The sequence below is a fragment of the Sciurus carolinensis genome, chromosome 2 (assembly GCF_902686445.1).
Source record: "Sciurus carolinensis chromosome 2, mSciCar1.2, whole genome shotgun sequence".
In the NCBI taxonomy this organism is placed as follows: Eukaryota; Metazoa; Chordata; class Mammalia; order Rodentia; family Sciuridae; genus Sciurus; species Sciurus carolinensis.
This window is the reverse complement of record NC_062214.1, coordinates 19,906,580-19,924,316: the sequence shown is the minus strand read 5'-3', so window position 1 is coordinate 19,924,316 and position 17,737 is coordinate 19,906,580. Positions and strand designations below refer to the sequence as shown.

At 36.4% G+C, this 17,737-nt stretch overlaps 1 protein-coding gene across 11 annotated transcripts in view; it reads left to right on the top strand.

The window, feature by feature from the left end:
* Ralgapb (Ral GTPase activating protein non-catalytic subunit beta) overlaps window positions 1-17,737 on the top strand; it is a 101,492-nt gene that overhangs the window by 15,148 nt on the left and 68,607 nt on the right. For 10 of the 11 annotated variants that reach the window (XM_047537779.1, XM_047537774.1, XM_047537776.1 and 7 more), the window contains 4 exons: window positions 3,586-3,788; window positions 8,907-9,070; window positions 10,696-10,882; window positions 14,058-14,189. In XM_047537779.1, coding sequence (XP_047393735.1) covers window positions 3,598-3,788; window positions 8,907-9,070; window positions 10,696-10,882; window positions 14,058-14,189 — 674 coding nt within the window. In that variant the 5' untranslated portion in view covers window positions 3,586-3,597. Of the gene's footprint in view, window positions 1-3,585; window positions 3,789-8,874; window positions 9,071-10,695; window positions 10,883-14,057; window positions 14,190-17,737 lie in introns of those variants that run through there. The other variant, XM_047537780.1, reaches the window with a different exon arrangement.

Genomic DNA, 17,737 nt, shown 5'->3' with positions numbered 1-17,737 from the left:
CTGATTTCTATTTCTAGGTGTTTTTGGAATCCCTTATCCATACCTCCAGATAACCCCTGACTGAAAGCCCATTTTGCATCAAGTTTTTAGGCTACATGTATGTGCTATGCTTGAGTTCTTCCATGTCCTCAGTCCCTGCCTGACTTCCAGCCTTAAGAGTGCCATAGAAACTGGTTGTGGTGGTGCACGCTTTTAATTCCAGCAGTTTGGGAGGTTGAGGCAGGAGGATTGCAAGTTCAAGGTCAGCCCCAGCAATTTATCAAGACCCTAAGCAATTTAGTGAGAGCCTGTCTCAATTAAAAACAGAGAGGACTGGCAATGTAGCTGAGTGGTAAAGCACCCCTAGGTTCAATTTCCAGTATCAAAAAAAAGAAGAAGAAGAAGAAAGATAAAAAAGAGTGCTATAGAGCAGGTAAGCAGGTAAGCCCTTTGTGTTCTGAGCACAGGTGTCAGAATTGGAATCATGCTTGCCATTTGTACAGATAAGGGACTCTTGGAATAACTCACCTTGGAGCTTGTCCTCTGTTCTTGAGTTTAGGGGACTGGGCTAACCTCAGCGGAAAGTCTTAAAGGAGTCCTGAGAATGGGGCAATTCTATAGGACCTTACTAGTACGAGATTTAGCTATGATGCACAATTAAAATTTTGTCTCCTTTGCTTGGGGAAGCTCATGCAACCTTCAGGCTTTAGGAGTACCAAAGCCTTTACCACGTTTTTAGATCCTTTTTTCCCCCTTACTTTTTGACCTTGCGTGAAAGACAAAAGAGGCTTAGATATGAGATGAAAGCTTGCAGCTCTAGAGGCAGTTTGTTGATCCTCTTTGGCCACAGATCACTGAAGGGTGAAGTCCCCCAGTCAGAGGAGCATTTTTCTCTCACCAGAGGATCCTAGACTTATCCCTTAGCATGGGCCCTGGCATACTTCTCTGGTTGTGGCTGTGACCCCTTGCTACTTCCCATGGAAAGAAATGGTATGTGGGTAAATAAGAGGTACTCTAGTGTAGCCCTTGTTTATTCTCCATTCTCACCCTCTAGAGAAAATGAGAGATTAGTTCTTGAATACTATGTCCTCTAGAATTATACAGTTCAACTACTGTGCGAAGATATGTCCAGAGATGTTGTCTCCTTTTTCTTTTATCTGATGCATATGAACCTGCAACCTTTAAAATCTCTTCTTTTGTATTGTTAAAACCTGATACCACTCCTAATTTGTCACAGTTTCACTGTGTTGCTCTAGCTCTTAACATTATTGCTGTGAAACCACTTATTTGCTACACTTAGCCTTTGTTGTTTTTGCTTTTAAAACATGTAATACATGTATATATTTTTTCAGATTTAACTCTAGTTTTATTTTAAGTCTTTTCAAATCCTGAAGTTCTGTCCAACAAACTGGCCACTGTTTTTTTTTTTTTTTGTATCGGGGATTGAACTCAGGGACACTCAACCACTGAGCCAGATCCCTAGCCCTGTTTTGTATGTTTTTTTTTAGAGATGCAGTGTCACTAAGTTGTTTAGGGCCTCACTTTTGCTGAGGCTGACTTTGAACTCACCATCCTCCTGCCTCTGCCTCCTGAGCCCCTGGGATTACAGATGTGCGCCACTGTGCCCGACTTAGCCATTGTTTTTATCTTTGTTACAGCTACAGATGATCAGCATGTAATCTGTTGTTAAATTTTAAAATTTCGGCAGGGGCTGAGGGTATATCTCAGTGGTAAAGCTCTTGCCTAGCATGTATAAGTCCCTAGGTTCCATCTCTAGTATTAGAAAAAAAATTTTTTTGGCTGGGTCTTTGGCATGCTACTGGATGGAACCTTTTTTCAAAATATTCTTGGTGTCGTAATCCACTGTGATTCTCTCATGTGGTAATTTGCCCAGTTGTAAATCCAGGTATTTCACTATCTTATGGGTCATATGTCTCCATCTTGTCATTAGGAAATTTCTTGCTAAAGCCCAGATGCCCCTGTGCCAGAGAAAGCTATTAAGGGCTGGGTGAGAATAGCTTCAAATTTCTAGTTGGAAGTTCAGCTTCACCATTTACAAACCAGTAATGGACCAAATTGCTTGAATTTACTAAACTTAAGTTTTCTTTCTTCTTTTTCTTTCTTTCTGGTACTAAGTATTGAACCTTGGGATGCTTTACCACCGAGCTACCTCCCCAGCTCTTTTTCTTCTTTATCTTGAGATAGGATCTTGCTAAGTTGCTGAGGTCTCTCTGATTTGCTGGGGCTGACCTGGAACTTGCAGTTTTCCTGCCTTAGCCTCCCAGGTCACTGGGATTACCCACATGCCTTACCATGTCTAGCCTCATTTTCTTATGTATAAAGTGAGAACAATTACCTTCTCACACAGGGAAGGGTTAATGTGGTGGTTAGATGATTTTTATGCAAGTACTTTGTAAACTGCAAGGACTATGCATTTGTTAGCTCCCTTCGCAGCAATCCAATTAGTAAAGGAATGAAGCTTGTCTGGCATGACTTGATTTTTTTTTTTGAGTAGACTGGTTCTTAGTGATTATACTCCTTTTTATGTGTTCACTGATCATTTACTTAAATTGGTCCCAGAGTTTTGTTTGGAATTTCCTTAAATATTCAAGTCTCCAGAGTCTGGAATATAGTATCCTCTTTTCCAAATTGGGGTATTTCTCCTTTCTCAGAGCACTGTATCCACTCTTTATGACTACAGGCAATATTTTAGCACTCTCTTGGGTAATTTCAGTCCTTAGTATGTGATTCAGGTGGGTCAGGAGGCGGGGACTCCTTTAGTATAGCCATGTACCTTGTTAAGATCTTACCCTTGAAATGAATCTAGCATCTATGTATAACTATAATGCACCAATAAAAGTTTTTTAAAAAGATCTTACCCAATTTCAGTTCCTTCACACCTACCCATTTTAAGTATTGTTTTCTTTGGCAGAGACAACAGTTATAAAATAAGGGTCCTTTTCCTTCCTGTCATTTGCTTCCATTACTGTTGCATAATCTGGAGATGGAACATGATTGAATATATGTATCTGATTTAGTTAGTAAATGATACATATTCCTACATGCAAATTAGAGAAAAAAAATGTAAAATTTTCTATTTTTGTACTTCCAATATCTATGGAAAATTGAAATGACTTCATTTCACAGAGTGATCAGTAATAATGACTAAAGGGTAAAAATATTTTATTTTCAGAGCCAGGCGTGGTGGCTCATGCCTGTAATCCCAGCAACTCCAGAGGTTGAGGCAGGAGAATCATGAGTTCAAAGCCAGCCTCAGCAACTTAGCAAGGCCCTAAGCAATTTAGTGAGGCCCTGTCTCTAAATAAAACATGAAAAGGGCTGGGGATGTGACTCAGTGGTTAAGCACCACTGGGTTCAATCCCCGGTATCTAAAGAAAAATTTTTTTTTTCTTCTGAAATCCTTTGGCTTGGGAAGTGTTACACATCTGATACACGAAAATTGCATTTTCTAGAATAAATTTGACATATATGTTGAGTATAACATCAATTTAGAGGTTTTTGTCAATAAAGGACATTAGCATTTTAAATTAGTCTCCTGAGAAAGGGATGTGTAATATTTCTATATGAATATTTTCTCTTGTTTAGGTAAAATGGACCATGGAAGTAATTTGCTATGGACTGACCCTTCCACTGGATGGAGAGACTGTAAAATATTGTGTTGATGTGTATACAGACTGGATTATGGCTTTAGTGTTGCCGAAAGATTCTATTCCATTGCCAGTTATTAAAGAGCCTAATCTATATGTTCAAAGTATACTAAAACACCTACAAAATCTTTTTGTACCAAGGTAAGCTATATCTCTCTTATCTGGCTATTATTTAGATCATAACAAAACATTCATAAATATTACTTTATTATGTTTAGAAGCTGATTTCATTGTTAGTTCTTTGAACATTGACTTTACTCATTCAATTAAAGAGTGTATTAATATGAATAAGAAAGATGGGCTTATATAATGTTTACCCAGAGTCATAAATAGTTATATGTTCATTTTAAAGCCTTTTGGATTGCTTCTAAGATCTGATAGCTGTTAAATATAGTGACATCTTTCTTTTCTGCTCAAAAAAACATACTTTTGTCTGTCATAAGGCTTGTTTCCACTTGTGCTAAAGGCAACTAAGCCTTCTACCTTAATGGAATCTTCTCTATGAGAGAATGAAGCTTACAGAGAGAGGAAAAAAAGAAAAAAAAAAAAAAAACCTTGAAATTAGTATGGCCAAATTTATGATAGTCCTAAAGATTACTCTTGAAAATTTGTTACTAATTTATTTCCTATCTTCTGAGGCAAAGGCTTTAAATATCAAAATGTAGGATATCTGCTTTATTTGTGCTTACATTTTTTTTCTGATCATGTGCTGGGGTTGGGGATACAGCTCAGTGGTGGAGTGCTTGCCTAGCATGTGCAGGGCTCTGGGTCCCACCCTTACTGCGTGTACATCCTGCACACACACACACTGTTATTATATATCCTTATATTAGATTTTGGGAATAGAGAAAAGAATGGAGAAGAAAGCATTCATTCCCTGCCTGTTTGTGAGTTTTATGTCTGATAGAGGCAGTGAGGCTTGTCTCCTTTTGGAAAAGTTCTGGTTGGGAGCCTTTGGTCTGTCAGATGATGAAGGACTTTGAATCACTCACAAATCAGCTTTCTAAATTTTAACTTCCTAAATTTAGAAGGAAATTTGCTTTGGAAAATCCAAATTAAAGAAGACAGGTCTTGGCTCTGTGCAGTGGCACACATCCCAGAGACTTGGAAGACTGAGACAAGGGAATTGCAAATTCAAGGCCAACCTCAGTAACTTAGTAAGACCCTATATCAAAATAAAATAAATAAATAAATAAAAAAACTGGGGCTGTGGCACAATGGTAAAGAGTTCCTGAGTTCAATCCCCAGTACCCACCCTACCCACCTGTGCAAAAAAAAACAAAAAACAAAAAACAAAAAACCAAGTAAGTCTCCATTAAGGATTCTGATATGTAGATTCAGGTATAAACTCCTTATCGGTCAGGAAATATAGGTTATAATCTGGCCCTTAACGAGATAAGTTGCTGCTAATTCTGTGTGAGTACTGCTCTTTAGTCATACTCATAAAGTAAACATTCATTTAAGATTCCTTAAAGATCTGTCCCATCATCTTCTATTTTGTCTTCTTCCTTTTCCTTTTATCACCTGGCTGTCCACATCTCACTTTTATTTCTTCATCTTAAATTCAGTCTTGTAATGGGAAGTCTTACTGGCCTACTTGCCCACAGTAAACACACCTCCTTTGAATTTATATGGTACTTCCTGTATTACTCTTGTACCTAAATGTTTTATCCTTTAAAATGTGTGTCACCTTTTCCCATCTAAGCAGCTTGAGAGCAGAAACTGAGTTACCTATATTTGGGTGTTTCTACTGTACCAGATGCAGTACTAGTACTATACGAGGTGTGTATTAAATGCTTGTTCAAATGGAGATAATAACAAGAAATGTCTCACAGTAATTTGCAAGTTGTAGGTAAGTAGGTTCTTTTGAAATGGTAGAGCTTTAATTTTTCTTACCGCCCCATTTAGAAGACTAATTTATTAAGTTTTTTCTTTGTGTATGGGATGGTCTCATGAGTAGTATTGGCACTGTTTCTCTTTGCACCCTTACCATTTCTCAGTGCTCAGTTAATTTGTACCGCTGGGGAAAAACAAAACCAAACCAAAGCGGTGTTTGAGTTAATTGCACTTTGTGTTTACTTTTCTCTTTTGAGAAACATGACTACCTTATTAATTGTTTTACTCTTTGGTAATTGTTTTCTCAAAAGTGTATATGCATAAGATCAATAAATTCTGAAAAGGCACTGAACTGAGTTAAGAGTTCTGGCCAATAAAGTTATATAAAGATTAGCTGAATATTTTATAGTGTTAAATATTGGGAGTTGTGATCTAATTATTAGAAGTGTCAGTTTTTAAAAAAAAATTCAGAGCAAATTTGTTATTTAACTTTACTTGTTTTTATATAAACAGACTCTCAAAATAGGAGAAACTGCCTTACTGTTTTGCTAGAAATCAAGTCAGAAAAGATGTACCATTTCTCTTTTGTCCTTTAGTTTTTCAAAATTGAGTGTAAAGTAAATCATCTTTAAAATTGATGAGGATTTTAATAGCTCATGTGTACTGTGTTTTAAAAAATGTAAGGATATTCTAAAGCAGTGGTCAGCAAACTTAGAGCCAGATAGTAAATAACTTCAACTTTGCAGGCCATGTGGTGTTGGAGCTGCTCAACCTTGCTAGTGCAGCAGGAAAGCAGCCATATATGTAAACAAAGGAGCATGGCTCCATTCCAGTAAATCTTTTATTTTTTTATTTTTTATTTATTTTTTTTGGTGCTGAGGGTTGAACCCCGGACTTTGTGCATGCAAGGCAAGCACTCTACCAACTGAGCTATCTCCCCAGCCCCCCAGTAATTCTTTTAAAAGCAGATGGTAGGCCAAATTAACCTATTGGCCATAGTTTACTGGCCCCTGTTCTAAAGCAGTTTTTTCTTCTTTTTTCTTTAAAAAAAAAATATATATATATATATGTGTATATATATATATTTATTTATTTATTTATAGATGGACACAATATCTTGTTTCATTTATTTATATGTGGTGCTGAGGATCTAACTCAGTGCCTCACACTGCCAGGCAAGTGCTCCACCACTGAGCCATAACCCCAGCCCTAAAGCAGTTTTTGTTAATATTACAAGTTGCTTTTAAGAATATTGGAGGAGTGCTGACGATATAGCCCATCTTGTAGAGTGCTTGCCTAGCATGCGCAAGGCTTGGGTTCGAATCCCCAGGACTGTGGGATTGTGGGGATAAAAACAAAAAACAAATAAATAGAATATTGGAGGAAAGAAAAATCTCTGGTGTTTAGACTTTCTGCTCACTTTTTTGTAAAAATTACTTTGTTTCTCCTAGCTTTAGGAACTTGGATCCTGCTCCTAGATTTAGGCCTTTTGAATGAAACTAACATACAGAGGAGCATTTGTTTCCTTTCCTGCTACTGGGCAGGTACCTGGCAATAGTGAATAAGTCTCAGTTACCATTAGAGGCAAGCAGTGTGTTATTGCTAGCTTGGAAGAGTGTCGCCCCAGGACCACTAGTGGTATTTTTATTTCTTATTCTGTGTTTCCTTTTTTATGACTAGATAAGGTTTGAGGCTATTATGGTGGGGTTTTTGTTGTTGTTGTTGTTTTGTTTTGGTCCTGGGGGGTTGAAACCAGGGGTTCTTTACCACTAAACTTCATCCTAGCCCTTTTTATTCTTTACTTTGAGACAGGGTCTCACTAAATTGCCATGGTTAGCCTTGATCTCAGCCTCCTAGTCTCTGGGATTACAGGTGTGCGCCACTATGCCTGGCTTACTTTGTAATACTTTGTTCTTCAAGCAAGCCACTGCAACAGAGATGAACTTGAGCCTCATGAAATTTATTTATTTTTTTAAACAAAGAGAGCCTCATGAATTTAAATGGACTGGATTTACCTCCAGCTGAATGTGGGATATTTCCCTGCTTTGGGGGGCTCTTGGCGTTTCCTACGTGATTGTCTTTTCATTTTACTTCAGGTTTTTTTGGAGGGGTGTATTGGGGATTGAACTCAGGGGCACTTGACCACTGAGCCACATTCCCAGCCCTATTTTGTATATTTTATTTAGATACAGTGTCTCACTGAGTTGCTTAGTGCCTCACTATTGCTGAGAGTGGCTTTGAACTCATGAGCCTCCTGCCTCAGCTTCCTGAGTTGCTTGGATTACAGGCATGCACCACTGTGCCCCAGCTAGGTTTGTTTTTTCAAGAGAAATTTTAGTGGTGTCATTTGATTGCAATATAACTCCAGGGTAAGTGTCTGGTTTGCTGGGTAATAGTCTGAAATCTGGAATTCTCTATTCTTTTGGGGTGGGAGTTCTAGGGGTACTCATATTTTTTGAGGGGTGGTGTTTCTTGAGGAGACTCTGAAATTTCCTACCCTGAATCAGGCATATTTCTGCCAGTTCTTTGTGACAAATCACAATATATAGAAACTTGGCTTCAAGATTTTTTTTTTTTTTTATTTTTTTAGTAAGATTTTAGATCCTGTCTATGGATCCCAATGAGAAATCTGGAGGTCAGCTCACTATTTGTTAATACAATTTTTTCCCTCCTGTTCCCAAAATTCTAAGGTGATTCACCTTGGAAGAAGGAGTGAGGGACTGGGGTTTGGATTTTTATCTTCCTCCTTAATCTTAGACATAATACTTTGATTTATTTTATAGATCAGTCTCCTTCCCTTGGAAGAAATGTAGTCATGCAGACCAAGGAGAATTTTAAAACTGTTATTCTAGAGTATCTTGGAAACCTGTAGAGCTGCCATATTGTTATTGGAGTAGGTACTCAACTTTGAGGCAATACTTATAATATACCTCACCAATTTTGGACATTCCAATGGGCCTTCCAGGCTCTTTCCTAGCAGACATTAGTATTAGAGGGACTGTGAGCACTGTAAATCACATGGAGAATCCTCATGAGCGTGTGTTTTAATTTAAAAGAAAGCACAGGGGCCTTTCTGCTTTAGTGTAAGCAGCAAGAGTAGCTGTGGGTATTCACTTATTCAGCAGAAATTTAATTGAATGCCTGCTATTATGTACCAGGCACATTTTAGGCATAGAAAATCCAGAGGTGAGGTTTGCATTCCTATCTCTTGGAAGCTTTCTAAGTTCTCAGGGAGTGATAGGTTGAGATCCCAGAGTGCTGAACTGTGTAATAGGGAAGAAGTAGCTTTAAACCAAGGAGGGTATGCCTCCCTGTCTGCTGATGCTTCATTGGACTATTACTTGCTGCATCTGTAAGCTTCCTGTTCTTCAGCTATTGCTGTCTCTTCCAGGCTTGTCAGTGATGTCTGTCTGTCTTCTTCAGACAGGAACATGGCTCCAGTCAGAACCGACTATGCTTACAGGTCCTGAGAGCCATTCAGAAACTGGCCCGTGAATCATCCATTATGGCCCGAGAAACCTGGGAAGTCTTACTGTTGTTTCTTCTGCAGATTAATGACATACTTCTGGCCCCACCAACTGTTCAAGGTTTGTTTATTTTTTTCTTATTTATTTATGAGCTCCAAATGTAATTCACATTTAAACTCAATGAGTGATAGACTCATTGGAGATTAAAATTTTGGTGTGAGAGTTAACAAACCATGATTAACACTGTTCCTAGAATGCAAACCTTGAAAGGCACAGTATGGCTAATGAAGTTATTTTACCTTCAGTGATAATTTTGTTCATAAAAGGAAGAACTCAGTGAATTTGGCATACTTGGGAAGACTAGAACAGTAACTTATTTAGTGTTAGGACAGATCCTATATAGGAGACAATGAACTAATTAAATTAGAGCCCACAGATAATGTACCTGATGGCAAAGTAGTATCAAAGTAGACTCTGAAAACTTCATAGTGACAGAAGATATTTTGTCCAGCAAATAAAATTTCCAGTCTTAAGGGTTCTATCTGAAAGCATGACAGTATGCCACTTATTAGTTAGCCATTAAAAAACCTCCCATTTTATAAAACTTCAGAGTGTCTTTCAGAAGCCCTGTTTTGTAGGCTAAAGCACAGTGTACACAAACTATAAGTTGATGTTCTAGTTCTAGGCCCTTTTAGCTTATTTATCTGTATACTTTCTCTACTAACATGCATAAATGTTTTTTGTTGTCATATAGATGTAGTGTCCAGGGAAATGTCTAAAAGGAGTCATGGAATTTTAATGTGGGAAGGGACTCCAGGATAGGAATACCCTGTCTGGTATGGACAGTAGCTGTCTAGTCATTGATTTATTGACTCTCTGCTATGCACTCCCTGTGCCCATGATCTCAACAGCATGAGACAGACAATTCATCCCCTTCTTGGGCTTTTTGTTGTTGGAACTTTAGTTTTGTTCTTTTGAAATATGCATCTTTATTGTTTCCTATACTAGTACCAACTTTGTCTTTTGGAGCTATGCAGAGTAAAGTCCACGTGGTTGTTCTTTTTGGTTCCAGGGCTCAGAACAGAAAAACAGCTCTGTTTTCGTGGTTAAGGTTCTGTACTATCTAGTCCCAGTTGTTTTGCTTCTTCTTTGTCTCTTTCTCCCTTAAAGGGTAGCTTTCAGACACCTGGGAACATCATATGGCAGTCTTTGGAGTTAGGAAGACCTGTGTATTTGTTTTGATTCCTTTTCTTATTGGCTGCATGAACTTGGACAAATTACTTAAACTTCCTGAACCCAAGTTTTCTCATCTTCAAAATGGGTATGGTTAATAATTGGTAATAGGTATTATAAATACTTTCTCTGCAGAAATAATGTGAGGATTATGTCAGGTCTTGAGTATGGATTACGTGGCACAGAAATTAACTTCTAGTAGTCACTCATTGTAAGCACTCCTTCTTTCCATTCTCCTTTGTGTGCCTGTATTCCTCTTGCTGGAGGATTAAGATTTTCAGTAAAAACTAGCAGGGCAATTTGAAAACACTCAGAGTAATTTGTTGATGTTACCTATGATTTCCTTTATAGGCACTCCCAAGAGTTGCTTCTTATTTTTACTATTAAATAGTTATTTGTAAGTTAATACTTAATATTGCAGTTATTTTAGATTAGTCTTCTCAAATCCATCAATTAAGTATTTTGCTGTAAAAATAAATGTGCCAAAGATATGTTCTCTTTTTGTTGGTCAGGTGGCATTGCTGAGAATCTAGCAGAGAAGTTGATTGGTGTTCTCTTTGAAGTTTGGTTACTAGCTTGCACTCGATGTTTTCCAACACCTCCTTACTGGAAAACAGCCAAGGAGATGGTGGCTAATTGGAGGCACCACCCAGCAGTGGTGGAGCAGTGGAGCAAGGTCATCTGTGCACTCACTTCCAGGTATGTCACTGTCTTCCTTCATCTGTCTGTCTTCTCCCTGCTTCTGTGTCTTTCTGGGATTCATGGAATATACTTTAAAAAGTCTGGATCTGGGGGTTGGGGATGTACCTCAGTTGGTAGGGTGCTTGCCTTGCAAGCACAAGGCCCTGGGTTCAAATCCCCAGCACCATGCCAAAAAAAAAAAGGTCTGGATCTGTTATTATACTTGAGATATAAATTTGAGCTGCTTATAAAAAAAAAAACTATAAAAGTTTGGCTAGTGTATGCCTTAATCTAAAAAGTCGGAATAATCAAGTATTTTTGAGAACCAGATAAATTCTGTTCCCAGTTGTTCTCCTCTCACCAGTTATGTGCTTTATATGTTTTCTTGGTACTGGGTGGTGAACCCATGGCACTTTACCACTGAGCTACATCCCTAACCCTTTTTGTTTTTTACTTTGAGACAGGATCTCCCTAAATTGCTTAGGATCTTACCGTGTTGTTGAGGTTGACCTTGAATTTGTGATCCTTCTGCCTCAGTGTCCTGACCAAATTGTGCTATTGTCTGATTATTAAAATATGCATGATCATAATTTTAAAGGAAAAAACTGTAGAAAAACATAACAGAAGGGTTTACCAGAAATCCTACTGAATATAAATATATATGTATATATTTAGTTATATGTTGTTTTACAGAAATGGGACCAAACTGTACATGCTGCTTTGTAACCAAAGTAGGCAGTTTTTTATGATAATAATTTCACCTTTCTACCATTTATAAATATTACTATCACTATTCTGTGAGTAAACTGTTTTATTTCATCTTTTCAGCCTTTTTTTCATTTCAACTGTACATATGTTAATATATAATTTTAGAAGATGAGGGTTCTTTTAAAAATATAACTATAATACCATTATCATACCTTAAAATGTTGATAGTTCTTTAATATCAGATAGCCATTGTTGCAGTTTTGCTGTACATTTTTTTTTCTTTATATAGTCAATTCCATTGAATCAGAACACAAAATTCAGACATTGCATTTAGTTGACATGTTTCTTTTTCTTTTCTTTTTTTGTGGGGGAGGTACTGGGATTGAACTCGGGGGCACTGAACCACTGAGCCACATCCCCAGCCCTGTTTTGTATTTTATTTAGAGACAGGGTCTCACTGAGTTGCTTAGTGCCTCACAGTTGCTGAGGCAGCTTTGAACTCGAGATCCTCCTGCCTCAACTTCCTGAAGTGCTGGGGATTACATGTGTGCCACCACCATGCCCAGCTAATTGACATGTTTCTTAAATTTTAAACTGTAGGTTCTCATTCATTTTTATTTCTTTGCAATTTTTTATTCTTATTTTATGATATGGATGATTGAACCCAGATGAACTTTACCTCTGGTATACATCCCCAGCCTTATTTGTTTATTTATTTATTTATTTATTTATTTATTTTTCCTTTTTATTTTTACTTCAAGACAGGGTCTTGCTAAGTTGCTAAGGCCTTGAACTTGAGATTTGCCTGCCTCAGCTTTTTGAGTCACTGGGATTATAGGTGTGCACCACCATACCTGGCTCTTTGCAGTTTTTTTAATTGAAGAAACTGGGTTGTTTGTCTCATTGAGTGTTTCACATTCTAGATTTTTCCAGTTATGTTGTCATCATGTTAATTAACATGCTTCCCTTCTCCTGTGTTTCTTGTAAACTGGTAAATCTAGAGACTTGATCTGATTTAGTTTTGAGGGGGGCAAGAGGAGGGGATGATGGGAACAGATTACTTTGTAGGTGGTGTTAAGAATCAGAAGGCAGATTGGTCTTTCTCTGATATAATTAAACATATATCTCTGGAATATTCTGTGGATTCTGGTATATCATGGTGAATGTCAATATTGTGAATCTTCATTTAAATAATATTTTGCTTATAAAAGCAATATGTACTTATGATAGAAAATTTATAAAATATAGGGGGAAATATCCATCATTTAAAGATACCCATTACTGTTTTAATGTATTTTTTTTCCATTTAATTTTTTTTAATCAGTATTGTTCTATAGTATTATCTGCTTTTTTCATTTAATGTTGGATTCTTGTCACTCTACTTACATGTGCTTTTTTATTCTTAAATAATTGAGATTGCATTTTAATGACTGTAGTCTTCCATCATATAATTGGAATTATAATTAATGTAATAATTCTTCTGTTTTGAGAAGTTTCATTATTTTATTTTAGAAATATTATTGATATGAATACTTCATACAGTTTTTATATGTATTCTGATTATTTTATTAAACTATAATCCCTAGATATAGAATACTTGAGTCTTAAGGCTTTGAACAGTTTAATTTATTTAGAATTTTACTATTAAATCAAATAGGAGTTGTTGAATTGAGTGACTTTGATGGTATAATTAGAATAAAAGTGTGCCATATTCTAAACTTCTAAATAATGAGATGCTAAACTTCTTGTAAAGTTGTTATTATGAATTATAGCTTAGTTGTATTGAAGAATTTACAATGGGTTGGATATTTCAAAAATAATTTAAATAGTTTGTACTATAATTTGCCTTACATAATTAATTCTATAATTATAAATGTAATTATACACTATATAAATAATTACATAATTTATTACTTATAAATAATATATAATATAAATAGTAACAAATTAAAAATTTTAAAAAATATGTATTTTTGGTACTGGGAATTGAACCCATGGCACTCTCCCACTACTGCCCTCTACCCTGGGCAACATCCTCATCCCTTTTTATTTTGAGACAGGGTCTCACTAAGTTGCAGACCTTGAACTTGCTATACTCCTGCCTTAGCCTCCCAAGAAGCTGAAATTTCAGGTGTGCCCCACAATATCTGGCAATTTGAAGATTTAAATAAAAGTTTAAAAAATCTTTTTAAAACTGGAAATCCCTTCCAGTTTGACTTTTTTTTTTTTTTAACCTTTGGTTTGTTTGTTTATTTATATTTGGTGCTGAGGAATTGTACCCAGTGCCTCACACGTGCTAGGCAAGCACTCTACCACTGAGTCACAACCCCAGCCGCCAGTTTGTCTGTTTTATAAATGAGTTTTCATATATATCATTCAGTTAGATAAAGTGTGTATGTTTCATTTATTTTCTCTTACCATATCCATGTTTGAATGTATTTTTCATTCTGTAAGAATAGACTAGTGAAGTGCTTTTTTTTTCTAGATTGCTACGCTTTACATATGGTCCTTCATTTCCTCCATTTAAAATTCCTGATGAAGATGCTAGTCTGATCCCTCCAGAAATGGATAATGAGTGTGTTGCACAGACATGGTTTCGATTTTTACATATGTTAAGGTATTGTTATTTTGTTATTTCATGTGCTGTTTACCCAGTGAGTGTCTTAGGGTAGGAACCTTGTCTTTCTCTCTCTCTCTCTCTCTTTCTCTCTCTTTTAATATTTTAGTTGAAGACAGACACAATACCTTTATTTATTTATTTTTATGTGTCTGGTGCTGAGGATCGAACCTAGTGCCTCACATGTGCTAGGCAAATGCTCTACCACTGAGCTACAACCCCAGTCCTGTTGTTACTCTCTTGTTGGAATTCAGAATATGGATGCTAAGCACAGTCTATCAAACGGAGCCACATTGGACAATAAGTACATCTGTATCATATGCCTCCTGTTCTTTCCATCCTGCTCTTGGTTTACACTCTAGGAAATTGTTCCTATTCTTTTGCCTATTGCCACAGCCTGGGTGAGATATTTTTCCCAGGACTCGGTCACATTCTGTAGGAACTGGAGACTCCCATACTCCTCTCTGTGACCAGCACTGCCTGGTCAGTCTGGCTCTGAGTGCCCTCCTCCTGTAGCCTTGTTTAAAATTTTTTTGTTTATTCACTGAGCGTATGCTTTAAACATTCACAGAAGACTATACCCCTACTTCCTGCTGTCCCTTTCTCTCTTATTTTTCAATTCAGTTCCATCACTTCCTACCTCTTCCTCTTTTTTACCCTCATTCATGTGTTCTGTGGAACTTTTACTGAATTATAAACTGTTTAATTAACTTAACTCTTTTGGTCCCTTGTCTTGGACATGGAGCACCTATAGAAACTTAGATTGAGGAATAAATATACCACTTATGGTAACTTTGAAATAATTATCATGTTTTCAGAAGTTTGTTTTTTGAGAAAAGTAATACATGAATGATTAATTAGTGTTTGAAAAAATATGTATATATGAGAATATATGTAAAGGGTATATAAACTCAAGTTTATGATTACCAACCTATTTTAGTGCACCTGTGTTAATTTTGTTGAAATAGTCACAGAATTGAAAACTTGGAATTTCAAAACTTTTTCCTCTGTATCTCCTCTTTCTGGTTCAAGTATCTTCATTTTATCTTTTGTATATTTTTATACAAATTTTGTTACCTTTTTATTAAGTAGAAATGTGAACCATTTTTCTGTCATTTCTTTCTGGTTTGTGGTTATTATTTATGTAGTTTAGCTTTTAGTGATTTTGGATTTTGAATGTCTTTCCTTTCGTCATTTTCTGTCTTCTTTAAGATTAAATTTTTCTGTGTTCTTTTATCAGACAGATAATCTATAATTTTTTCTAATTTTGTTTCCTTTGTGGTACTAAGTTCATTTTATATACTAGGATGTGTCTTTAGGTTGCATATTATTAATCATTATTGTTAATTAATAATAATGATTATTATCATTTATTCTAATACCAGATTCCCACTTTGAATTATTTCACATTCATAGTATTTCCTGATATTGAGTAGACTTAATATCATTTTCTTTTTTTCCCTTCTTATAATTTTTTGTATTCTTTCTTGTTTAACATTTCAGATGCATTTTAGAAGGCATTTGCCAAATTACAAAATACGTTAGGCCTTCTGTATCTGTGGGTTCCATCTCTATGGGTTCAAGTAGTCAGGGATTTTAAGTATTTGGGAAAAAAAAATTGTGTCTGTACTGAAAACTGTAGACTTTTTTCTTGTCATTATTCCCTCAACAATATAGTGTACCAACTAATTATATAGCGTTCATATTGTATCAGGTATTATAAGTAATCTAGAGCTGATTTAAAGTCTATTGGAGGGTGTGTATAGGTTATTGACAGTTATTATGCATTTTATATATGAGACTTGAGCAACCACAGATTTTGGTATCCAGGTGGGGTCTTGAAACAAGTCCACAATAGATAACAAGGGACTGGACAAGAAAACAGAAAACTCACATAGCCTTTCATGGTTTGGATTGTGTTCTATTAGGATAAGGAAAAAAATGTTCTGCTTTAGCAAATGAGTGTGAAATTTTTTCATATAGTTTTTGGGGTGGAGAGGCCATTGCTCACATAGTTGTTTAGGGACCTGGATCTGCAGAGGTTCTGCGTTTTTCAACATGTGACTGAATTAGTACCAAGCACTGTAAGCAGCAGCTTATGTGTCTGAGTAGCAGATGGGGAAAGAGAGAGCAATGAAAATTATGTGGGAGGTATTTATGAGCCAGGCCTTAAAATGATGTAAATCTCTACTACTTCTCTACCACTGGCCAGAATTCCAACACATACCACACTTTTTGTAAGAGAACATGGGAGGAAAGGGGAAAGTGGTGGACCACTAACCAGACTGTGCCAAAAATGAAAATTGTATTACTTCTTTATTTACATTTAGGAAAAGCTGTTATCCTCCCTCCACCCCAGTACTGGGGATTAAACCAAGTGGTACTCTACCATTGAACTGCATCCCCAGTCTTTTTTATTTTTTATTTTGAAACAAGGTCTTACTAAGTTGAGGAGTCTAGCTCAAACTCGAGATCCTTTGAGTTTGTCTTCCAAGTAGTAGAGGCAAGTGCCACACACCCTGGCTTAATACCTTATTGTATTTAGTCTGCCTTTCTAAACAGCATGCATTTTTCTATTTTAGAATTCTTTGTGTGTGGTGTGCATGCACACATGTGTGTGTCCTGGATATTAAACCTAGGGCTTTGCTCATGCATTCTACCTCTGAGCTACTATATCCCTGAACTCTTTTTTAGAATCTTATGTATCTTTCTTTTCTTCTTCTTCCTCCTCCTCCTCCTCCTCCTCTTCTTCTTTCTTCTTCTCTTCCTTCTCCTTCTCCTTCTTCTTCTTCCTTTTTCTTCTTCCTTTTTCTTCTTCTTTTTTTTTAATGGTACTGGGGAATGAACTCTACCACAGATTACATCCCCAGCCATTTTTATTTTTTTGTCATGAGGCAGGGTCTTGCCAAGTTGCTGAGGCTGGCCTCAAACTTGTGGTTCTCCTACTTCAGCCTCCTGAGTCACTGGATTATAGGCTTTCACCACCATGACTGGCTAAAATGTAACATATTTTACAGAGGTGTTTTATAGTTTTCTTCACAAAGATTTGCATATTTCGTTTATCATTATTCATAGGTATTTATTGCTGGTGTGAAAAGCTAACCTTTTATGCTATTCTACCTTCTAGGTGACTATTGCTGCATAAAGAACATTTTTTACTTTATTTTACTTTTGTATACTATATATGGATATTTAAAAGAGCTCTAAATATTTCACTGATTCTTCTGAAATTTCTAAATAAAAGGGATACACATCTGCAAATAAGCATGTTTTCTAGTAAATAATCCTTGAGTATATGGTGATTAATTAGATGTGCTTTAGATGCAGTAAGACTTGAATTTGAGTTCAAATTCTACTGCTTTTGTGTGTGTGTGTGTGTGTGTGTGTGTGTGTTAACTTGGTTGAACAATTTAGTCTTTGTGATTTATTTTTAGTTGTAGATGGATACAGTACCTTTATTTTATTTATTTATTTTTATATGGTGCTGAGGATGGAACCCAGTGCCTTACATGTGTTAGGGAAGCCCTCTACCACAGAGCCACAACCCC